Raw genomic sequence first — 19,806 nt, forward strand, 5'->3', positions numbered from 1 at the left:
GACCCCGGTCTTGCTTCCCTCACTTCTTCTCTTCCACTTCCTATTCTGGTCAGGTCCCTTGACCGTTGACGTTACAGTCCTTTCCTTCCGGATTATCTCATCCCCACACGCCCCTCCCCCCAATCTCAAAGATCACCTCCTCTCTTCACTCCATGTCAAAATCTGCCATCCACCCGCTGTGGACGCCTCACTCGCTGTTGTCTTCGTAAGGAGAGAGTCTTGTTCTCTTCCTCTCCTCCACCTCCGTCGTCCGACGAAGCAACAATTCTGCGAAAATCCAAGACGTGACGCAGCATTCCATCCACAGAAACATTATTTTTGGAATTAACAGCTGTCATTGTTCCACCGAGATGTGCAGCGGGCCTTCGGGCACCCTCTCTCTTCCGCAGGGCATTCTAATGGTTTACTCGGATGCTGCTATTTATTACTGTGTGGCACGGACTCTTCGGCCTGTTCTGATCGGGATGACATATTGTACCCGAATACTGCTTCCAGCGGCAAGATGCATCCCTCCTCTCCGCCATGGCTTTGATCGTTCGATGATGTTTTTCCACAATCCCATTTCCACTCGGCCTGTATGCTGCTCTGAAGAAACGGTGCATGTTCCACTTATCAAGCATCTCCTTTAGTACCTCCGAACGAAATGCAGTGCCGTTGTCCATCAGCAATTCGTCCACAGGGCCTCGTTCTAGGAATATCTTGTTAGGATACGTGCAGTCACGTCTGCAATGCCCGTTTTCATTTCCCTCCAAATGGCCACCCGACCCAGCCCACAGTCAACCATCGAGAGATATGTCCCCTGCCGATAGTGCGTCACATCCACCGTCAATCGTCTCCAGTTGTGCTCTACCAAGATGTTTCCCTGCTCATGCACAACCGGAACAGGGTCAATGGATTGATACCTATCACATTTCCCGACCACCTTTTGAATGATCTGTCAAGTAACGTCAGAATCAACACTCCTGGCAAGATACAGGGTTCTATCCACGCCCATATGATGCATGGTATGCAGTCTCCTTAGTTCCGAATCACTTAACTGACACACTGCAACTATCCCATGCTTCGAATCTTCCGGCACCACCAAAAAGGCTTTTTTTTTTTACCCTGGTTAAAATGTCTGCCTTGTTCCTTTCTGAAGGCACAAAGACCACGCTCAGCTTCAAAACAAATTCGGCAGCTAGCTCTCCTAGAACCTCTAGGCGGCGCTTTACTCACATCTCTTTGGTTCAAATCCTCTTTTCATCGGGGATCACTGATCCTACCCAACCAAGCACGGTAGCTGAATCGGTTAGGATTTCGATGGAGTGCAGCCCCATTTCAGGGCCAGATTCATCCCCTTCAGCACTGCGTCCAACTCAGCCACGCTGATGTAGTTGTAATCATCTGCTTTTCGAAGCCAGGCCGCGCTCCCCACTTCGACACCGCTGATCTCCAGAACAACTCCTATCGCTATGTTGCTAGCATTGCACCATACGGTCCCATTCTCCAATTTGGGAACATACCAGTTTCCTCTTACTGGGTCTTCTGCTCTTGTCCTCTCTAGGATCTCCCGCATCATCACCACTTTGTCCCCCACTTTGTCTTTTCATTTTCCTCCGTCTGCTCATCTCTTGATGTAGCTGCGCGCTATTCATAGTCACTCCGCGATTGGGTAGTGACCCACTAGTCTCCTACACATTGAGAATAGTTTTCTCCTGCTAACGCTGGTACCCAGTTCTGGGATCTCATTCATCCTCCGAAACACCAACATACCTGTTTTATCTCTTTGACGCTTGATCCCCAGTGCAGCTCTTCCAGCCATTGGCTCCGGTGGCTTCGCAATCAGCCCGATCTTCTCTACGTGACTTACAACCTCTGTGGCAGATACTACAGTCTCGTCTACCAAGATGTCGTCTATATAGGAATTGGTGGCCCTTCTTATCCTGTCCACCTTTCCCAGGATGGACTTGAGCACTGTCGCTATGATCTTTGGTGCAGAATTTAGTCCGAAACACAGCCTAGTCAAACAGTATATCTGGCCCTTATATCACACCATATCATGCAGGGAAGTAAGATACGGTTCACCTACCTCTCGTTGTTGGCCGTCCAGCTGTGCTAAGTCCAAACACGTGCTTTATCCGTCTCCCCTAATGTTAGCAGCTGCTACTACCAATCCCATTAGCTCGCTTCACTGACGTCCGTTCACGGCGACTGCACCAGACCGAAAGTGGACGACCCTGGTCTTGCTTCCCTCACTCCTCTTTCTCTATTCCTGTTCCGGTCAGGCCTTTTGATCGTTGACGTTACGGCCCTTTCCTTCCGGCTTATTTCATCCCCATAACAGCATCAGAAAAGATCCAACTAGGGTCGTGATGCGTCGTTTTAAAGATTGAATTTGCTAATTACAAACACAGATCTAAAGCACTTATGTCCAGAAGGAACTACTGTATCTGTGAACATGCCACATTCAGGAATTCCACTTTTAACAGACCATTAAGTACCACTTTAAAAGAAGCGCAAGTCTTTGTAGAATGCAGAAACAATACATAACAAACCTGTAAATCTCTAGAAGCATACGTAGAAAACATGATCATGATCATGATCATCCTTTAACGTCCGTTTTTTCAAGCTGGCATGGGTTGGAGCTTGCAAAGCTAGGGACCACTTTAGGTTCCATAGTCTGTTTTGGCTTGGTTTCTACAGCTGGATGTCGTTCCTAACCACTTTACAGAGTGGACTGAGTGCTTTTTACGTGGTATCATCACTAGAGCTTTTTAAAACATAACCATAAAAACAAAGCTACACACAAAACTCTTTAAGAACACTGACAGGCGCCACAGTTTGGCCAATGCAGCAACACTAACCTATAAACAACTTATCAGATATGGCAAGGATTTATGGCTGTGCTTCCAAAGTGTCTGCACTAATTTATATTTAACTTCAAAGAACAAAATATATCATGCTTAACACCATCACAGGCTTCACAGTCTTGGTGGATTCCTGCTGCTGTAGAGGCGTAAAACACTCCGAAATCACGTGATACTGCAGTTTCGCCACAGATGCTGGATGGCTCTCATCTCTTAACAATATCTCAGTTCTTTTATGCACTAAACGTCTGTGTTTACGAGAGACTTTCTCAGGACGAATATTGCCAAATTCGGGATTTTTCTACCAATTTTCATTATTTCACTGGTATTCCAGTTAAGCTCATTGAAGCTATAAAGAATTATTATTATTATTATTATTATTATTATTTTTATTGTTGTTGTTGTTGTTGTTGTTACTCCGGGCAAAATGCTTAGCAGTATTTCGCTCGTCGCTACGTTCTGAGTTCAAATTCCGCCAAGGTCGACTTTGCCTTTCATCCATTTGAGGTCAATAAATTAAGTACTAGTTGAGTACTGGAGCCGATGTAATCAACCATTCCCCTCCCACGAAATTTCAGGCCTTGTGCCTATATTAAAAAGGATTATTATTGTTATTATTAACCACCTGTCGTTCGCTCTCTAACAGGTTTATGGTCGAGCCTGTGGCAGTGGAGACCTCCGGCGTTCTCAGGCCCTGACCAAATCCCTGCTCACTGCTATCGGGGCGAAGATGGCTGTCCGGAAGTGCAAGCCCGGTGAGTCAGAGTGGCTGTTCCAGCGCATACCCCTTGCAATCCTCCGGGGCAACGCCTTTTCCATTTTGTTAGCTGAGACCATGAGGTGGTCTCAGTTACAGGAAATCGAGAGAATGTACCAATTTCGTAGCCTACTACTACTACTACTACTACTACTACTACTACTACTACTACTACTACTACTACTACTACTGTGGAGGCGCAATGGCCCAGTGGTTAGGGCAGCGGACTCGCGGTCGTAGGATCGCAGTTTCGATTCCCAGACCAGGCGTTGTGAGTGTTTATTGAGCGAAAACACCTAAAGCTCCACGAGGCTCCGGCAGTGGGGTGGTGGCGATCCCTGCTGTACTCTTTCACCACAACTTTCTCTCACTCTTTCTTCCTGTTTCTGTTGTACCTGTAGTTCAAAAGGGCCAGTCTTGTCACACTCTGTGTCACGCTGAATCTCCCCCAACAACTACATTAAGGGTATACGTGTCCGTGGAATGCTCAGCCACTTGCACGTTAATTTCACGAGCAGGCTGTTCCGTTGATCGGATTAACTGGAACCCTCGTCGTCGTAACCGACGGAGTGCCAACACACTACTACTACTACTACTACTAGCAAGGCAATTAATATACTTGTTAACCAAAAGTCTGTTAGTTGTGTAAATAAATAGCCACTGGACTACTTAAACAAACACAAGTCCCATTACATTTCTTTACTTTTTCTTCTATTTATTTATTGTAATAAGAAAAGAATTTATGCCTTTAGAGTTTTTTAGTACTATTTTTATAGCTACTGCTGCTACTACTACTTCTGCTGCCATCATTGTGACTATTGCTGCTACTACTACTACTACTACTACTACTACTACTACTACTACTACTATTACTACTACTACTACTACTCCTCTCACACGCCTACTTTGTAGAAACACTCCTTGAAAAATTTAATCTTCTGAGTCACTGTATACAATATCAAAGAAAGAGAGAATAGGCGAAATACCAAGGTTAACTGACCAACTACGAGCAACTGACCTATAGATATATATAATTGAAATTTACGGAAAAACAAAAGACGAAGACAAGTGTATAAACGACAAACAGGTGTATTAGATTAACGCTCGGGAAGGTCAGAAAGTCTTTTACGTTTCGAGCCTACGCTCTTCAACAGAAAAGAACACGATGAAATAAACAGAGGGAATAAAAAAAAACTTTCGGAGCTAGCGGTCAATCATGGCGGCTGACTGGAAAGAGGTAGTTAGACAGGAGAGCTAGGAGAGCTATATATATATATATATATATATATATATATATATATATATATATATATCTTAATATATAAAGTTGAAGTTGTGTGTCTGTGTGAAGCCTTTTTGAAAGTTTATACAAATCCACATTTTCCACTTTTTCGTAAAAATTTTTACATCAATGGAATTTTCTCGATCTGAACTTTCCAGTGCAGCAATTAGATTTTTAAAATTTCTTTTACTTTGTGTGATTTAAGGGAGATTTGGCTGTCTTTTCTAGCAACTTTTATATTCCTTTCCTTCTCCCTGTACCGGCGTTGTTATAGAGAGTAAGAGTAAAAGAGGGAGAGGGAGAGAGAGAGAAAGTGATACATACAAAGTCATAGATTAACTTGGTTACATTTTACACTCTTACTTCTTCTTCCTCTCTCTCATTTAATACCTTTCCTCTACCTCTAACATATTTTTCATAACATAGAAACGTAAAAACACACACGACCACACATACGTGATCTGTGACAACAACATACACATAAACACACACAATTCAACATTTTTGATATAAGATTTAGTTTCTGTTTCTTATATAAACACGTGCACGCATTGCTATTTTATAACTGTCTTCCGTTCTCACTTTCTCTCTCTTCATTGCTACCATCTCTATTCCTTTCTCCCCCCTCTCTCTCTCTCTCTCTTCCTCTCTCCCTCTTCTCTCTCACAAAACATTTAGTACAATATAACTCATGTTCGTCAATGTTTGGTAAATATACCACGATTTTCATTAGGGTGTTAGTGTTAGGGTTTATGTATCACTCTCTCTCTCTCTCTCTCTCTCTCTCTCTCTCTCTCTCCCCCATCTTTTACTCTTACTCTCTAAATTATATGTTGAGCGCATAATTACTGCACTGGAAAGTTCACATCGAAAAAATTCCATTGATATAAACATTTTAAAATTCCGTTTACTTTGTGTGATTTAAGGGAGATTTGGCTGTTGTTTCTAGCAACTTTTATATTTCTTCCCTTCTACCTGTACACACAATCATTGACTACAATATAACTCATGTTCATCAATGTTTGGTAAATATACCACGATTTTCACTAGGGGGTTAGGGTTTTAGGGTTAGGGTTAAGGTCTAAGGTTAGGATTAGGGTTAGTGTTATGGTTTTAGGGTTAGGGTTAGGGTTTTAAGGTTACGGTTAGGGTTTAGGGTTAGTGTTAGGGTTAGGTTTAGGGTTTTAGGGTTAGGGTTGGGTAATCGTGCGCGTGTTAATCTGAAAAATTACAGAAATGTGAAAATTACCGGCCCTGCCATCTATTATAATTCTTGTTGTTCTGTTTATTACATACATAGATTATGCCTCCAAACAAGAGAGTTTGCTGGGGAAAGAAAGCAACCAGTTTAAAATGACAGCAACAGACTGCAGCAATTCACCACATTCCAGAAGCTACTTTGAACATAATGCAAAGTGGTGCATCAACATATTCTACCTAATCTGATAGAATTCTGGCAAAATTGTGTAGCAACAGATCGCCAGCAATTGCTTCATCAGAAATTGCCATCCTACCTCCTGCTAAAAGAGATTACCCTGCTATATATAATCAAGGCAGCGCAAAAATTTTGTTTTGCACAAGCATTTCTACAGCCAAATAGACGGATGAAATTTACGTACGCTTAATAATTTTACGCAAAGCAGCCTTCAGACTTTCCCTATTAATTTCATCGTCTTTTGAATTATGAACATATTTACATCATAAGGGTTTTTTCTTTTTAGTTGATTTTCACCTAGCAAGACTTATCGTAGATGGCGTAATAAGTCACACCCGGATAAGGTCGGGTTATACTGCTAGTATATATATATAAACAGAACGAATGACGAATATAGAAAAACCCAAACAACCCTGGAACCTATACATGTCAATCAACAACCTCGCAAACTCAATGCAGTGGTATCATATCAGTGTTACTAATCCAAACAAGGCTCTACCCACGCAAGTTTTCACATTAAGTGAGAAAGGAGATAAACCAGATAAATTTGCCGCGATGTTTTCTCCTGTGGGTGTTAAAGTTGGACATGTAAGTAATGCGGCTTTTAAACCCACAAGCCGCCAAAGCCTCGTTATAGATGGACGATGCTGCATTGAATACATCTTTATTGGGAGATAGGTTCAGCATCTTCTTATTGACATTCTTTACAAGATTGTTGAACACCATACGCGAGTCGCAAGAAACTATGTTGATGTACGGCAGCCTCTCGTTTGGTTAACAGTGATTCAATGTTTGACGATTAAAGTTTTATAGATTTTTTTTTTTCAAAATTTTAATTTTGCTTTTTTACTTGTGTAAGTTGGCAATATCACTCTTTGGGAACATGTTCAACTATGTTAAGCGTTAGAGAAAGAAACCTAGTTATTTCCTGCGATAAATACATCTAAAGCAAAAATTGTTCATGGACTCTGAAAATACTACTGTGCTTCCTCAATTTACAAATTGTCTTGCATAGACCCCGAGACTTTTATACGAACCTCGGTTGAGAACTACTGATGTAGATTAAAATATAGTAAATTTATTTTACGTTATTATAAGTAGTATATTCAAAGTTATTTTCATTCTAAACAAGATAGAGCAGGGGAGAATAAAAAAAGGAAGAAGACAAATAGATCCATCTCTGCCTGATTTAAAATGAAGACAATTATTTGAAATATCTTGAATATATTATTTATAAATAGCAAAATGAACTGACTATTTAATACACTACATTGATGAAGCATAAAGACACAGAAATAGTTCGTTTATGAGTTCAATTATTGGAAAAATATGAAATGTAAATAAATATAGATTTAATTGTGTAACAGTAATAATGTTTGCAGTCACTTGAGAATATATTATGTATGTATGTATGTGCGTACGTACATATGTATGTATTTCACTTTCCTTCACACAAAAAAAAATGGATGTATCAAATTAACACAATTGCTCTTTTGATTACAAAATGTAACAGTTGACATAATGAGGAAAATTCAAACGCATGACGACGATCAAGGCATGGGTAACGAAGAGTCAAATCATTGTCACGAATCTATGCAAGAATGCCATGTATGTGCGCATTCCCCTCGTGTTTAGGAGACATGCAATTGCAAAAAGGTAGCTGATACCAAGAGGAAATGCTAAAGAATAGAATAATTTCTAGACCACCTGAAATACAATCTTTTAATCATTTATTAAACCTTTTTTTTTTATTCCCTGCATTAATTTAGAGCACGTTTCTTTCCGTTATTATTTTTCTTTCGTCTCCAGTTCAAGAAATTCAGCTACTAATTCCAGTAACAGTTCTGTTAGGACCCTTCCCGGGTCATACAGACTTATAGGGGTCGGTTCCCCGGCTTCCGTGGAGCATATATTTTCTCATCTGGACTCTGGACGGGATGCCGATCCGCCGCAGGGTTAGACATTTTTGCAAGCTGAGTAGATTGGAGCAACGCGAAATGAAGTATGACAAAAATTTGACATTCATAGTAAGCAAGATATGAAAATTATAATCTTCAGATTTAAGTAATATAATTATGTAATTGGAGAAAATTTATAAAAAGGAAAAAATGAATAAATAAATAGTGTGAGAGATCGAGAGATCTAAAGATAGAATGACAACGAATTCCACCGTCACTTCAGAAGATATAGGGAGTATTTGTTGACAAATCAAATTTTATTTTATTTTTCAGGAATGAGGTTAATATCTAAAAAAAGATATTGTATAGATCGTTGATTTTAGGGAGAAAGATAAGAGATAAGCTAAATACATCACAAACAACTGCCAGAAGTATCAAATGTATCTTTTTTCCATAAGATTTTAAACATTAAAAGTAAAACTGTCTATAATCTATACAATACCGTAAATGCATTAGAGGACACACCTGTCAGGTGAGATTTAACGCATGCGTAATACAGCAAAAACAAAACAAAACTTTTGTGACACATTGAGGTAAAAAAAGAGATTTAGGAAATAAAGAAGCATGATGTTGGAGGAGCTAAAACACCTTTTAAATTTCCTCTGTTTTATATTTATATTGTTTCATTGTTGTAATGCCGAAAGAATTAGTAAGTACAAAGTTAATATTTTATGATAAGTACGCATTATGTTTCCATACACAATGGAAACAAACAATGTAATCGAAGGATAACTATATATATGTGTGTGTATGTATATATGTATGTATGTATGTATATATCTATATATATATATATATATATATATATATATATATATATATATATATATATATATATATATATATATGTATGTATATATCTATATATATATATATATATATATATATATATATATATATATATATATATATATATATATATATATGTATGTATGTATGTATGTATATATGGCTATCCTTCGATTAACAATGTAATCGAAGGATAGCCACACACACACACACAGATTTTGTTTTGGGATTTGGCTTGCAAGATTCTTTATGTGAGTTCGTGTGTTGAAACATATTTTGTTGTGCGTGCCTTATAATTTAACACACTCACCGATAAAGTTTCCACTTATTTCCTTCTTTATTTTTCTAAAATTTTCGTTATTGACTGTCCGTTATCCGAGCTGCATTCTTTTTGTTTGTTTATTTGTGCGCATGTGTTAAATTATAAGGCTCTAAAAGAAATGGCTATCCTACGTTTAACAAACAATGCAATCGAAGGTTAGCCATATGTGTGTGTGTGTGTGTGTGTGTGTGTGTGTGGCTATCCTTCGATTAACAATGTAATCGAAGAATAGCATATATATATATAGATAGATATGGCTATCCTTCAATTATATTGTTTGTTTCCATTGTATATGATGTGTGGAGGAGAACCAAAATTTATCGAATATGATAAATAAAAAAAGTCTAATTTAAAACTAAAGGAACAAAACGTTGTATACATCATAACAATTTTTTTTTAATGTGAAAGAAAACAAAAACACGGACAGCAAAAGCAAACATTGCGTGTGTGTGTAAACTCATGTGATAAGTGAAATAACTTCGTGTCACAGGTTATTTATGATCAAACGCAAATTATGTTTGTGTGTGTGTGTGTGTGTGTGAATAATAGATCTCTTCAGTGAACCTCCTCCCCTATATCTGCCCACTATTCTTCGGTGCAAAATTATTTGGGCTCACTAAACCCAATGGAGACCTGCGTCCCATTGTGGTCGGCTGCAACCTTCGTTGTCTCACTGTAAAGGTGTGCTTACAATCGGTCTCTAGCTTATTGGAGGAGGAATTTCCCCCCACTCAGCTAGGAGTGGGCATCAAATTGGGATGTGAAGCTACTGCCCATGCTACCAGAACCGATGCCAACCTGCCCTCCTTGTCACCTAAGGTCATCCTCAAACTTCACCTTAAGAATGTCTTCATCTCCATCAACCGTGATGCTGTTTTCAGCTCAGTAAGAAGGAAGGTCCCACAACTCTACTGCCTTGTATGGCAGGCTTATTGGGAGACCTCCTATGTCTCTTTGGGTGACCAAATCATGATCTCCGCCTCAGGAGTCCAACAGGGCGACCCACTCGGGCCCACTCTCTTTGCACTGGGCATTGATGACATCATCAAGATGGGGGTCGAGAATCTGGTATCTCAACAATGCTTGTTTGGTGGGACCTCTCACATTCGTAGAGATGCAGGCAAATGACAGCAATCGAGACGATCAAAGTCACATGATCAAAACTAAAATCACAACAATGTTCTTTGAGTCACCATTAATTAAAATTCCTCAATTTCCAAGAACATTAATTTAAATTTCTGAACTCCTTATATTTTCCATCACTCTTTGTATAATCCAACAAAAGTGAAGCAACATGAATTTAAGTATTAAATTTTACCATTCTTATTAACTCAAGTAGTATTGTATGGAATATTAAGCAAGACAAACCTAGAATTTCTTCCAGCAATTACTTAGCTGTAGTAAACTTCCTACTTAGTTGGCATTACATCATTTTAATTTCATTAATGCATTTGAACTGAGTTTAAATAACATTTCAATAAACTATTTACTTTCAATCTTAACCTAGTTTCCTCTATTTTATCATCATCCATCAAACTTTGATTTTTCAGTGTTGGCATAAGTTTATATGATCAATATGAAAACATTTCCATATGTCTTACTTCTTCATCATTTTACCTGCAATGCATTAATGTTCTGCAGTCTCATTTTCCTGACTTGTTTATCTTCTGCAGCCATTTCACACACTTTCTCACTCGGGGATTAAATTTGTATTCTTCACTGTCAACTTGGATTGATTTCTAATCAATCTAGCTTACAAGTCTGATGGGTAACTTTGTGAACCAATTTTCTGAAGTTTCTGTAAGAAAAACATTCAATAATTTATATCACAACTCGAGAATCTTGGTAACTTCTTCCTTCCTAATGTCCTACATATTTTTAAAGAAGTATTTTTTTGAGAAAATATTTCACAGAAAAAATTCTTTTTATCTCTCAATCTACCTGTAAAATGAATTTTGAACTCAAAATATTTATTCTGTCAAATGTTTCAAACTTTGGAACATCACTGAGATAGTAAAATGTGACATCAGTCTATGTATGAAGTATCTAGTCTATTGTTCCACCACTATGTACATTTAACATGACTAGGGCTAATGCAGAATAGCACATCTGGAAAAATGCATTTTTTTGAAAAATTCTTTTGCATCCCTACGTTTTAGATGCTGGAGATTACGAATATGCAAAAAGAAATTTTTTTAATTTCACCCCAATTTAAAATTTTGAATTTCTTTTGAAATTTTTTTCCTATGTTTTAGATGACAGAGATTCCAAATATGCAAGAAGCCGCATTTTCAAAATTTTAGATTCAATAAGCATATAGATATGTGTATAAAGAGATAGATAAATAGATAGATAGATAGATAGATAGATAGATAGATAGATAGATAGATAGACAGATAGATAGATAGATAGATGTGTATGTCTTCCTGGAGCTAAAAACAACAGTAACACCGTCTTCTATAGGACAGCCACATTTAGTTGACAAATATATTGTATGAATAAACAGGCAGGGATAAATAGATAGACAGATAAATAAATAAATGGATGAAAAAAGTTCAAAATTTAGAATTAGAGGAAGGGATGAAATTTGAGCCCCTTATTAAACTTTATAATATTAATTATAAAACATTAATGTTTGTTTCTCAAAAAATGGTGTATATTTGATTTATGATTATTTAAGGCAAACACAAGTAAAAAGCAAATTCTTTTCACTTTAATGTTTTTGATTATATTTAATTTCAATTTCCATATGTTCATCAATTCGCTACAATTTCTTTAAAGCAAACAAAATCAAAATTTTAAATTAGTGCTGGTGGGGTGGTGATTAAAAATATTTTTTTTGCATATTCATAATCTCCAACATCTAAAATGTAGGAACCTGAAAGAATTTTTTTTTTTTAAATGCATTTTTCAAGTAGAGGTGTGATTCTGTATTAGCTCCACATGATCTATATAGTCATTGGTTCAACTATTGAGAGAGTAATCTCTACCTTCAGATTGACATATTCTCTTACATGTTTCAGTCACTCGACTGCAGCCATGCTGAATCACTGACTAAAAGGGGTTTTAGACAAAGAAATTGACCCTAGTACTTATTCTATTGGTCTCTTTTGCTAAACTGTTAAGTTACTGGGATGTAAACAAGCTAAATTGGTTGACAAGTGATAGTGGGGGGACAAACATAGGCACACTCGTAAATATATATATATATATATATATATATATATATATATATATATATACATATATACATACTGGAGTAAGCACATAAATGTGCAACGAGGTGGAAAAAAGAGTACTCAAATACCAGAGGTAGAATAATATACTTTATTTAAAAGCACCAGAAATATAACAAAAAGCTGTTACTCAGAGTTTCACGTTTCTGTTCATCAGACAGTTTTGTTTTCTAACAAAACTGTCTGATGAACAGGAACGTGAAACTCTGAGTAACACCTTTGTGTTATATTTCTGCTGCTTTTAAATAAAGTATATATATATATATATATATATGATGGGCTTCTGTTAGTTTCTGTCTACCAAATCCACTCGCAAGGCTTTGGTTGGCCCTATGCTATTGTAGGAGACACTTGCCCAAGGTGCCATACAGTGGGACTGAACCTGGAACCATGTGTTTGTGAAGCAAGCTGCACCTATATGTTTTTCAATTTTCATTTTTTACCTTTCCTAAATACATTTGATATTACATTAATAACATCAGTTGCGAGGTGCGGTTCATTTCTTTGATGTAAGCTCTGCACAACTCTTATATAATACAATTTTATATATTACCATCTTATGATATTGGATTATCCCATAAATAATGCGTTTTTTTTTATACTTCTTTTATTTTTCAAAATTAAGACAAACAAAATTCTTTTTTAATCTAAAATATACTCTCCTTCATTTTCTACAATGTTCTCCCATCTATCTGGTAGACTTACAAGGCCCTTCTCCCAAAATACTCCTCCAGTACTATTCTGACCTCGTCTACAGAATTCATACATTTTCTGTCCAGAAGACTGGGGAATAAATGATAATCAGATGGGGTAATCTCTGGTGAATATGGTGGATGAGGCATTGTTTTCCAAAACTGCTCCAGCCTTTGGAATGTCATCCTTGCTGTATGTGGCTGAGCATTATCCTGATGGAAGAATACCTTTTGTCTTGAAACTAAAGATGGTTACTTTTCTTCTAGTGCTGACTGGTTGATTGACCGAATCCAAGCTTCTCTGATAGTTCCTCAACAATTACAATGAGGTTTTGTTCCACCAGGGTTTGCAGTACATTCTTGTTGTGCTCTACAGATCTTCCAGGATGAAGCTTGCTATCTAGACTGTAGTTTCTGGCTCAGAATTTCTGAAACCACCATTGACACAGGCTTACATCTATTGTCCAATCCCCATATACTGCATTAATATTCCTCGCATTTTCCATTGTATTGTTGCCTTTATTGAACGCATAAATTAAAATATGCCAAATATGCTCCTTTCTCACTTCCATTATAGCTTTGAAAAAATAACTGTTAAAATCGAACTGCACTCTTCAAAACTTGCACTAAGAATAAGGACAAGGTAAAATTACTACCTGCTATTATAGCAAGTTGATGCAGGTAGTTTATCCCATCCTCCTCCAACTTTGAGTTCATGCAATTGAAAAAAAAAAAAACACATTTATGGAATGACCCAATATATTATAAGCATTTTTGTAAATAATTTGAATATTTTCTAGTTTACCATTTTAGTCATTTACTTATAGAAATAACCAAATTTATTCTGTTCTTCAGTTGATATGGAAAGTTATGACTGTGTCCACACGGAACCATTTCAAGTCAGTGACAATGATTTGATGAGAATCAGAGCACAGCCTCGACATGACAGAGGAGATAGATTCAAATGCAAAATTACACTACAGGCATTGCAAACAAAATTTTTCTATGTGTATATTGCAGATATTGATATTAAAGAATGTGGTGTAACTTTAAAATTCTATGATTATTATTATAATAGACAAAATATGATTGTAAGTATAAACTTTTGCTCTTTTTTATTCATTGAAAAATACATAATTCTTTTTTTTTTTAATGTAATATTTTTATGCCAGAAATCACTGATGCTCTCAAAAGATTGTACTGAAGTACTTCTACAAACTATTGTAAATTTCCCTAAGACGTTTATGCAAAACTATATCTGAATCAAGATATAAATCCAAACTTCACTGATCACCATTTACTGTGAATGTGAAAGATAACCTGAAGAATTTTAGAAAGTTTAGTTACTTTTGTGCTGAGATTTTCATAAAGCAAAACAAAAGTCTGTGAATTTTAACATGTTAATTGCCTCATGTAGCACCAGTGGTTCAATGCAAATTTCACACAACTGCCATATGCACCACCAGTGGTTGGTACATTTTCATGATTTGAAAAAATATTTTATTCTGTATCTGCGATATGGTTTTCAGGATATTTAAATAACACAAGTGCTAAATATTAAAGTTTAATTGTGAAATATTGTAAAAATGTAAAAAAAAAAAAACACTATATATATTTCCTTGTAATCAAATAGTGTGCAGTATAACCAGGAACATGTGGCACCACCAGTCATTTCCAGTAACAGGCTATGACAGTTAACATATTAAATATTGCCCTTAATTGTTTTGTATCTCTTAAAAAAAGGGCTCCATGTTTTGTATGCTACATAGTTAGTCTTCATTTTAAGTGTTCTAGCCATGACCATCCCATCTTATTTTCCAGACAGTGTATCAAAGACTATATTGTCCAATGTATTATTACTCCAAGATAGAAAGTTGTGACATGAGGAAAATTTGGCTGTATAGTTTCCTGGCAACTGCTTCAAAACATTTTATCTTACTCTGATTTTTGTTCAACAAATATTTTTTTGGTGGGGTGGGGGGAATAAAGCTTTTTAGAAGCAAAATATTAAATAACTATAAAAATTTATGTATAACTAATTACTTATGTTTTGTTCTACTTTGTATTTATAGAAAGAGTTAAGTTGCAAAACAACACCAGGTGCTTATTTCCAGAGCCGTAGTAATATTTTAATTGTGGAACTTGACAAACTAACAAGTTCAAATACTGTTTACCGATTCTCTATAGTAGCAGCTACAAATCACGGTAAGTCTGATATTTTCCTTTTTATGTTAGGCATATGGTTTATTGGCTAAGGGTGTTGCACTCAAAAACATAAGATCATAATTTCAATTCCAGGATCAGTCTGTGTATTGTATTCTTGAGCAAAACACTTCATTTCATGTTGCACCAGTCCACTCACCTGGCAAAAATGAGTTCCAATAACTGGGAAATTAATCCCGACAGAGCAATGTCCCATTCAATGGCGGAGGGGGTGTTGTGACCTCAGTCACTTATGTGCAATGGAAACCAGGCTTGTCTCCAGTTTTATAAGTATGTCAAAGTCTGCATATGTTACATGACAGGTGGTGCAATGGATTCTAAATAAATTGTGTACAGGGGTATGGTTTGCATGAGAAAGAGATTGCTGGAACTTAGTATTATTGTGTAACTATTGAATGATTTAAGCTTTTTGAAACAATTTGGTAAGTCATCATCATCATCATTTAATGTCAGTTTTCTATGCTGGAATGGGTTGGATGTAATCTTCAAATTTTAATTTTGATAAAATGGCCATTGGAAGTGCTGGCATGCTAATGATTCTACCAACTTGTTGCATTCACCACCTCACATAATATTAACCATCCTACTATATTTTATCAATATATAAAATGTTTCATATTTAGTTTTTCTTTAAACAAATAATACATTTAATTACAAATTATAAATTTTACACTCCTACCTCTTCAGCTATTGCTATCTATCTATCTATCTATCTCTCTCTCTCTCTCTATATATATATATATATATAATCATCATTGTCATTTAGCATTCATTTGTCCATGCTAGCATGGGAACGGTTTGACCAGGGCTGGTAAGCTGAGGTGCTGCACCAGACTCCAGTCTGATTTGGCATGGCTTCTACAGCTGGATGCCCTTCCTAATGCCAACCACTCCAAGAATGTAATGGGTGCTTTTACTGGTATGGGTGCCATCTACGTGGCACCAGTATCTGCCACAGCTATGATTTCACTTGGCTTGATGGATCTTTCTTCTCAAGCACGGCATATTGCCAAAGGTCTCAGTCGTTTGTTATTGCCTCCATGAGGCTCAATGCTCAAAAGGTGCTTTTTACATGCCACCAACAACAGCCACAACTATGATATGTCTTGGCTTGATGGGTCTTCTCAAACACTGCATATTGCCAAAGGTCTCAGTCACTAGTCATTGTCTCTGTGAGGCCCAACGTTCGAAGATCATACTTCATCACCTCATCCCATGTCTTCTTAGGTCTCCCTCTTCCACAACTTCCTTTCACTGGTAGATATCGGCACTTCTTGACACTGCTGTCCACATCCATACACATCACATAACCATACCAATGCAGCTGTCTCTCTTGTGCACCACATCTGATGCCTCATATGCCCAGTTTTTCTCTCAGGACATTTACACTCTGTCATGTATGCACACTGACAACACACATCCAGCGAAGGATGCTAGCTTATATATATATATACATATACACATATCACGATGTAAAAAGTCTTATGTTGTTTTTATTTTTTTAATTCAGGTCCAAAGATTGACAGAACAAGTGGTAGTCCAAGCTTGAAGACTTACTCCATATTAAGGATATTTATTCTAATACTAGTCTATGTCAGCCTACACTGACAAATTCATAAAAAAATAGGAAATAAATATTAAATTAAATATTCTTCTACTTCGAAATTTCAGACATCCATAAATTATTTATGAAATTACTGATTAATTCTGAAATTATCGCTTCATTTTCTGCATGAGAGGGTTAAATGCTGGATGATTTAAATTCATGAAAAATACCAACATATTTGCCATGCAGGAAAATAAAAAAAAATGACGTTCACACTTGAAATTTAATGCTGAAATTATTTCATTCCACCAATAAATATTTACTCACTGATATGACGCTACAATTTTAGAGGAACAAACTTAGACATTCATTTTTCCTAAAAATGCGAGACTAAATAACTACAGCTCATTGCCATTATGGTGACACAGTAAGAGATCAGGTGACATCCATTGCTTATATTAACTTTTAAGTGACTATTCAATGTTTAGATGCTGAACTACTAACCATAGTTCAAATATTGTACCTCTTAGTAATGCACAATGGTGCATGGCTAAACAAAGAACAAGCTCCACTATTTTCTTCACAAGTGAATAATAGCACAAGTGAATAATCTTGGCTCTAGACGTAAGTCTACAGTAAATATAACAACTTAACCAATGAAAGTATAGAAAAATGATATAAAGACATACGGAATAAATAAAATAGAATAAAAACTTCTGCATGACTAACAGTTACTATAGAAATCAAATAATTCAGCAATATATATGATTGATCTCTTGCTGTATTTAAGATGTCTAAATAATATACAAATGTTTATATTATTCTTTTTTGTATGTGTATTTCGTGTGCAAGATTCTTGATGTGGATACGTGTGTTGAAAGAAATACAATTAAACCTTGGGAGAGGCATTATGCCGGTAATAAACACACGCACTGGTTCAGTCCTTTATTAATTTATAAACAGTATATAGTTTTTTGTTAAATCATTTCATTGCACTCTTGCAATCTCTATATACTCTTTATAAATTAATAAAGGACTGAACCAGTGTGTGTGTTTATTACCGGCATAATGCCTCTCCCAAGGTTTAATTGTATATTATTATTCTTTTTAGTCTGTATAAACGTATTGTATTGAAACCAAATTAAAACAACTCCAGAAAGATTTTTTTCAATTTTACAGGTATATTTGTTATTATTATTATACTGCATTTCATTATTATATTATTATCATTAAAAAACCTTTACAGCTTAACTTGACATCTTCGGAAAGTCATTGCCTCGATCGATCTGCATGGCGTAAGATGTGTCACAATGCATCCAAACAATTTAAGCTGAAGAAACAGAACAATAGGAGAACTATAAGCTACAATCAACAGACACCCTTACCCAATCCCAGGCAAAATCAAAATCATCAATGTCCCCTGGATTAAAATTACATTCATGCATCCATTGCAAATAGATGCTGTTTCTTAGGTTTTTACTCTCTCTCTCTCTCATTTATTCTTTTACTTGTTTCAGTCATTTGACTGCGGCCATGCTGGAGCACCGCCTTTAGTCGAGCAAATCGACCCCCAGGACTTATTCTTTGTAAGCCTAGTACTTATTCTATCGGTCTCTTTTGCCGAACTGCTAAGTTACGGGGACGTAAACACACCATCGGTTGTCAAGCAATGTTAGGGGGGACAAACACAGACACACAAACATATATACGACGGGCTTCTTTCAGTTTCCATCTACCAAATCCACTCACAAGGCTTTGGTTGGCCCGAGGCTATAGTAGAAGACACTTGCCCAAGGTGCCACGCAGTGGAACTGAACCCGGAACTATGTGGTTGGTAAGCAAGCTACTTACCACACAGCCACTCCTCCACCCATGTTTTTTTTTTTGTTCTTTGTTTCTATTATACTCTTTAACTTTAAGTCCCCTACTCCAAACAGGAGTAACCATCATTATTATTATTGAGCTGGCAGAATTGTTAGCACACTGGACAAAATGCTTAGTGATATTTCATCTGTCTTTACATTCTGAATTCAAATGCCGCCAAGGTTGACTTTGCTTTTCATCCTTTCGGGGTCAATAAAATAAGTACCTGTCAAGTACTGAGGTCAATGTAATCTACTTATCTCTGCTTCCCCAAAATATCAGGCCTTGTGCCTATAGTAAAAAAAATTATTATTAAGTTGGTGAGCAAGCAGAATTGTTAGTGTCACACAAAATACTTAGTGACTCTTTTCTGGTTTTATACTGAATTTAAATATTGCTGAGGTTGACTCTGCCTTTCAACCTTTCATGGTCAATAAAATAAGTACCAGTCGAATACTGGGGTTGATGTACCATATTTTCCATATTTTCTGGCATAGCATATATAAGTGTAAACATATAGTGTTAATATTCACACACTGTTACTATCTTTCCAAATCCTTTTGCATTTCATGTAGAATTTTTGATTCTCCAAAGTTGTCTTGATGTATAAATTGACCTACTTTTTCTTAGCTCTAAATTCTTAGCTGAAAAATACAGTAATTGACTGGTCTCCTTCCCTCACTCAGAGACAGAGTTCAGTAGCACCCAAAGCACAAGTGTTTAGCTCTAAATATTATTATGATTAGTATCAAGATGGTGAGATGGTAGACTCATTAGCATGCCAGACAAAATGCTTAGCATATCTTGTCCATCTTTATGTTTTGAGTTCAAAATCCACTGAGGTTGACTTCACCTTT

At 36.5% G+C, this 19,806-nt stretch overlaps 1 protein-coding gene across 1 annotated transcript; it reads left to right on the plus strand.

The window, feature by feature from the left end:
- The first annotated feature begins 8,769 nt into the window (after positions 1–8,769).
- Positions 8,770–18,262, plus strand: LOC106881363 (uncharacterized). The gene is made up of 4 exons (XM_014931724.3): positions 8,770–8,927; positions 14,173–14,408; positions 15,390–15,522; positions 17,051–18,262. Exons 1-4 carry the CDS (start codon positions 8,843–8,845, stop codon positions 17,146–17,148), a joined length of 552 nt encoding a protein of 183 aa, XP_014787210.1. The 5' UTR covers positions 8,770–8,842; the 3' UTR covers positions 17,149–18,262.
- Positions 18,263–19,806: the final 1,544 nt, after the last annotated feature.

This window comes from Octopus bimaculoides, chromosome 4 (assembly GCF_046866305.1).
Source record: "Octopus bimaculoides isolate indiv1 chromosome 4, ASM4686630v1, whole genome shotgun sequence".
NCBI classification, from domain to species: Eukaryota; Metazoa; Mollusca; class Cephalopoda; order Octopoda; family Octopodidae; genus Octopus; species Octopus bimaculoides.

Coding starts and splice junctions, on each gene's coding strand:
- LOC106881363 (XM_014931724.3), top strand. CDS start 8,843: ATGATGTTGGAGGAGCTAAAACACCTTTTAAATTTCCTCTGTTTTATA. Junction 14,409..15,389: donor ATAATAGACAAAATATGATT/GTAAGTATAAAC, acceptor TTGTATTTATAG/AAAGAGTTAAGTTGCAAAAC. Junction 15,523..17,050: donor AGTAGCAGCTACAAATCACG/GTAAGTCTGATA, acceptor TTTTTAATTCAG/GTCCAAAGATTGACAGAACA.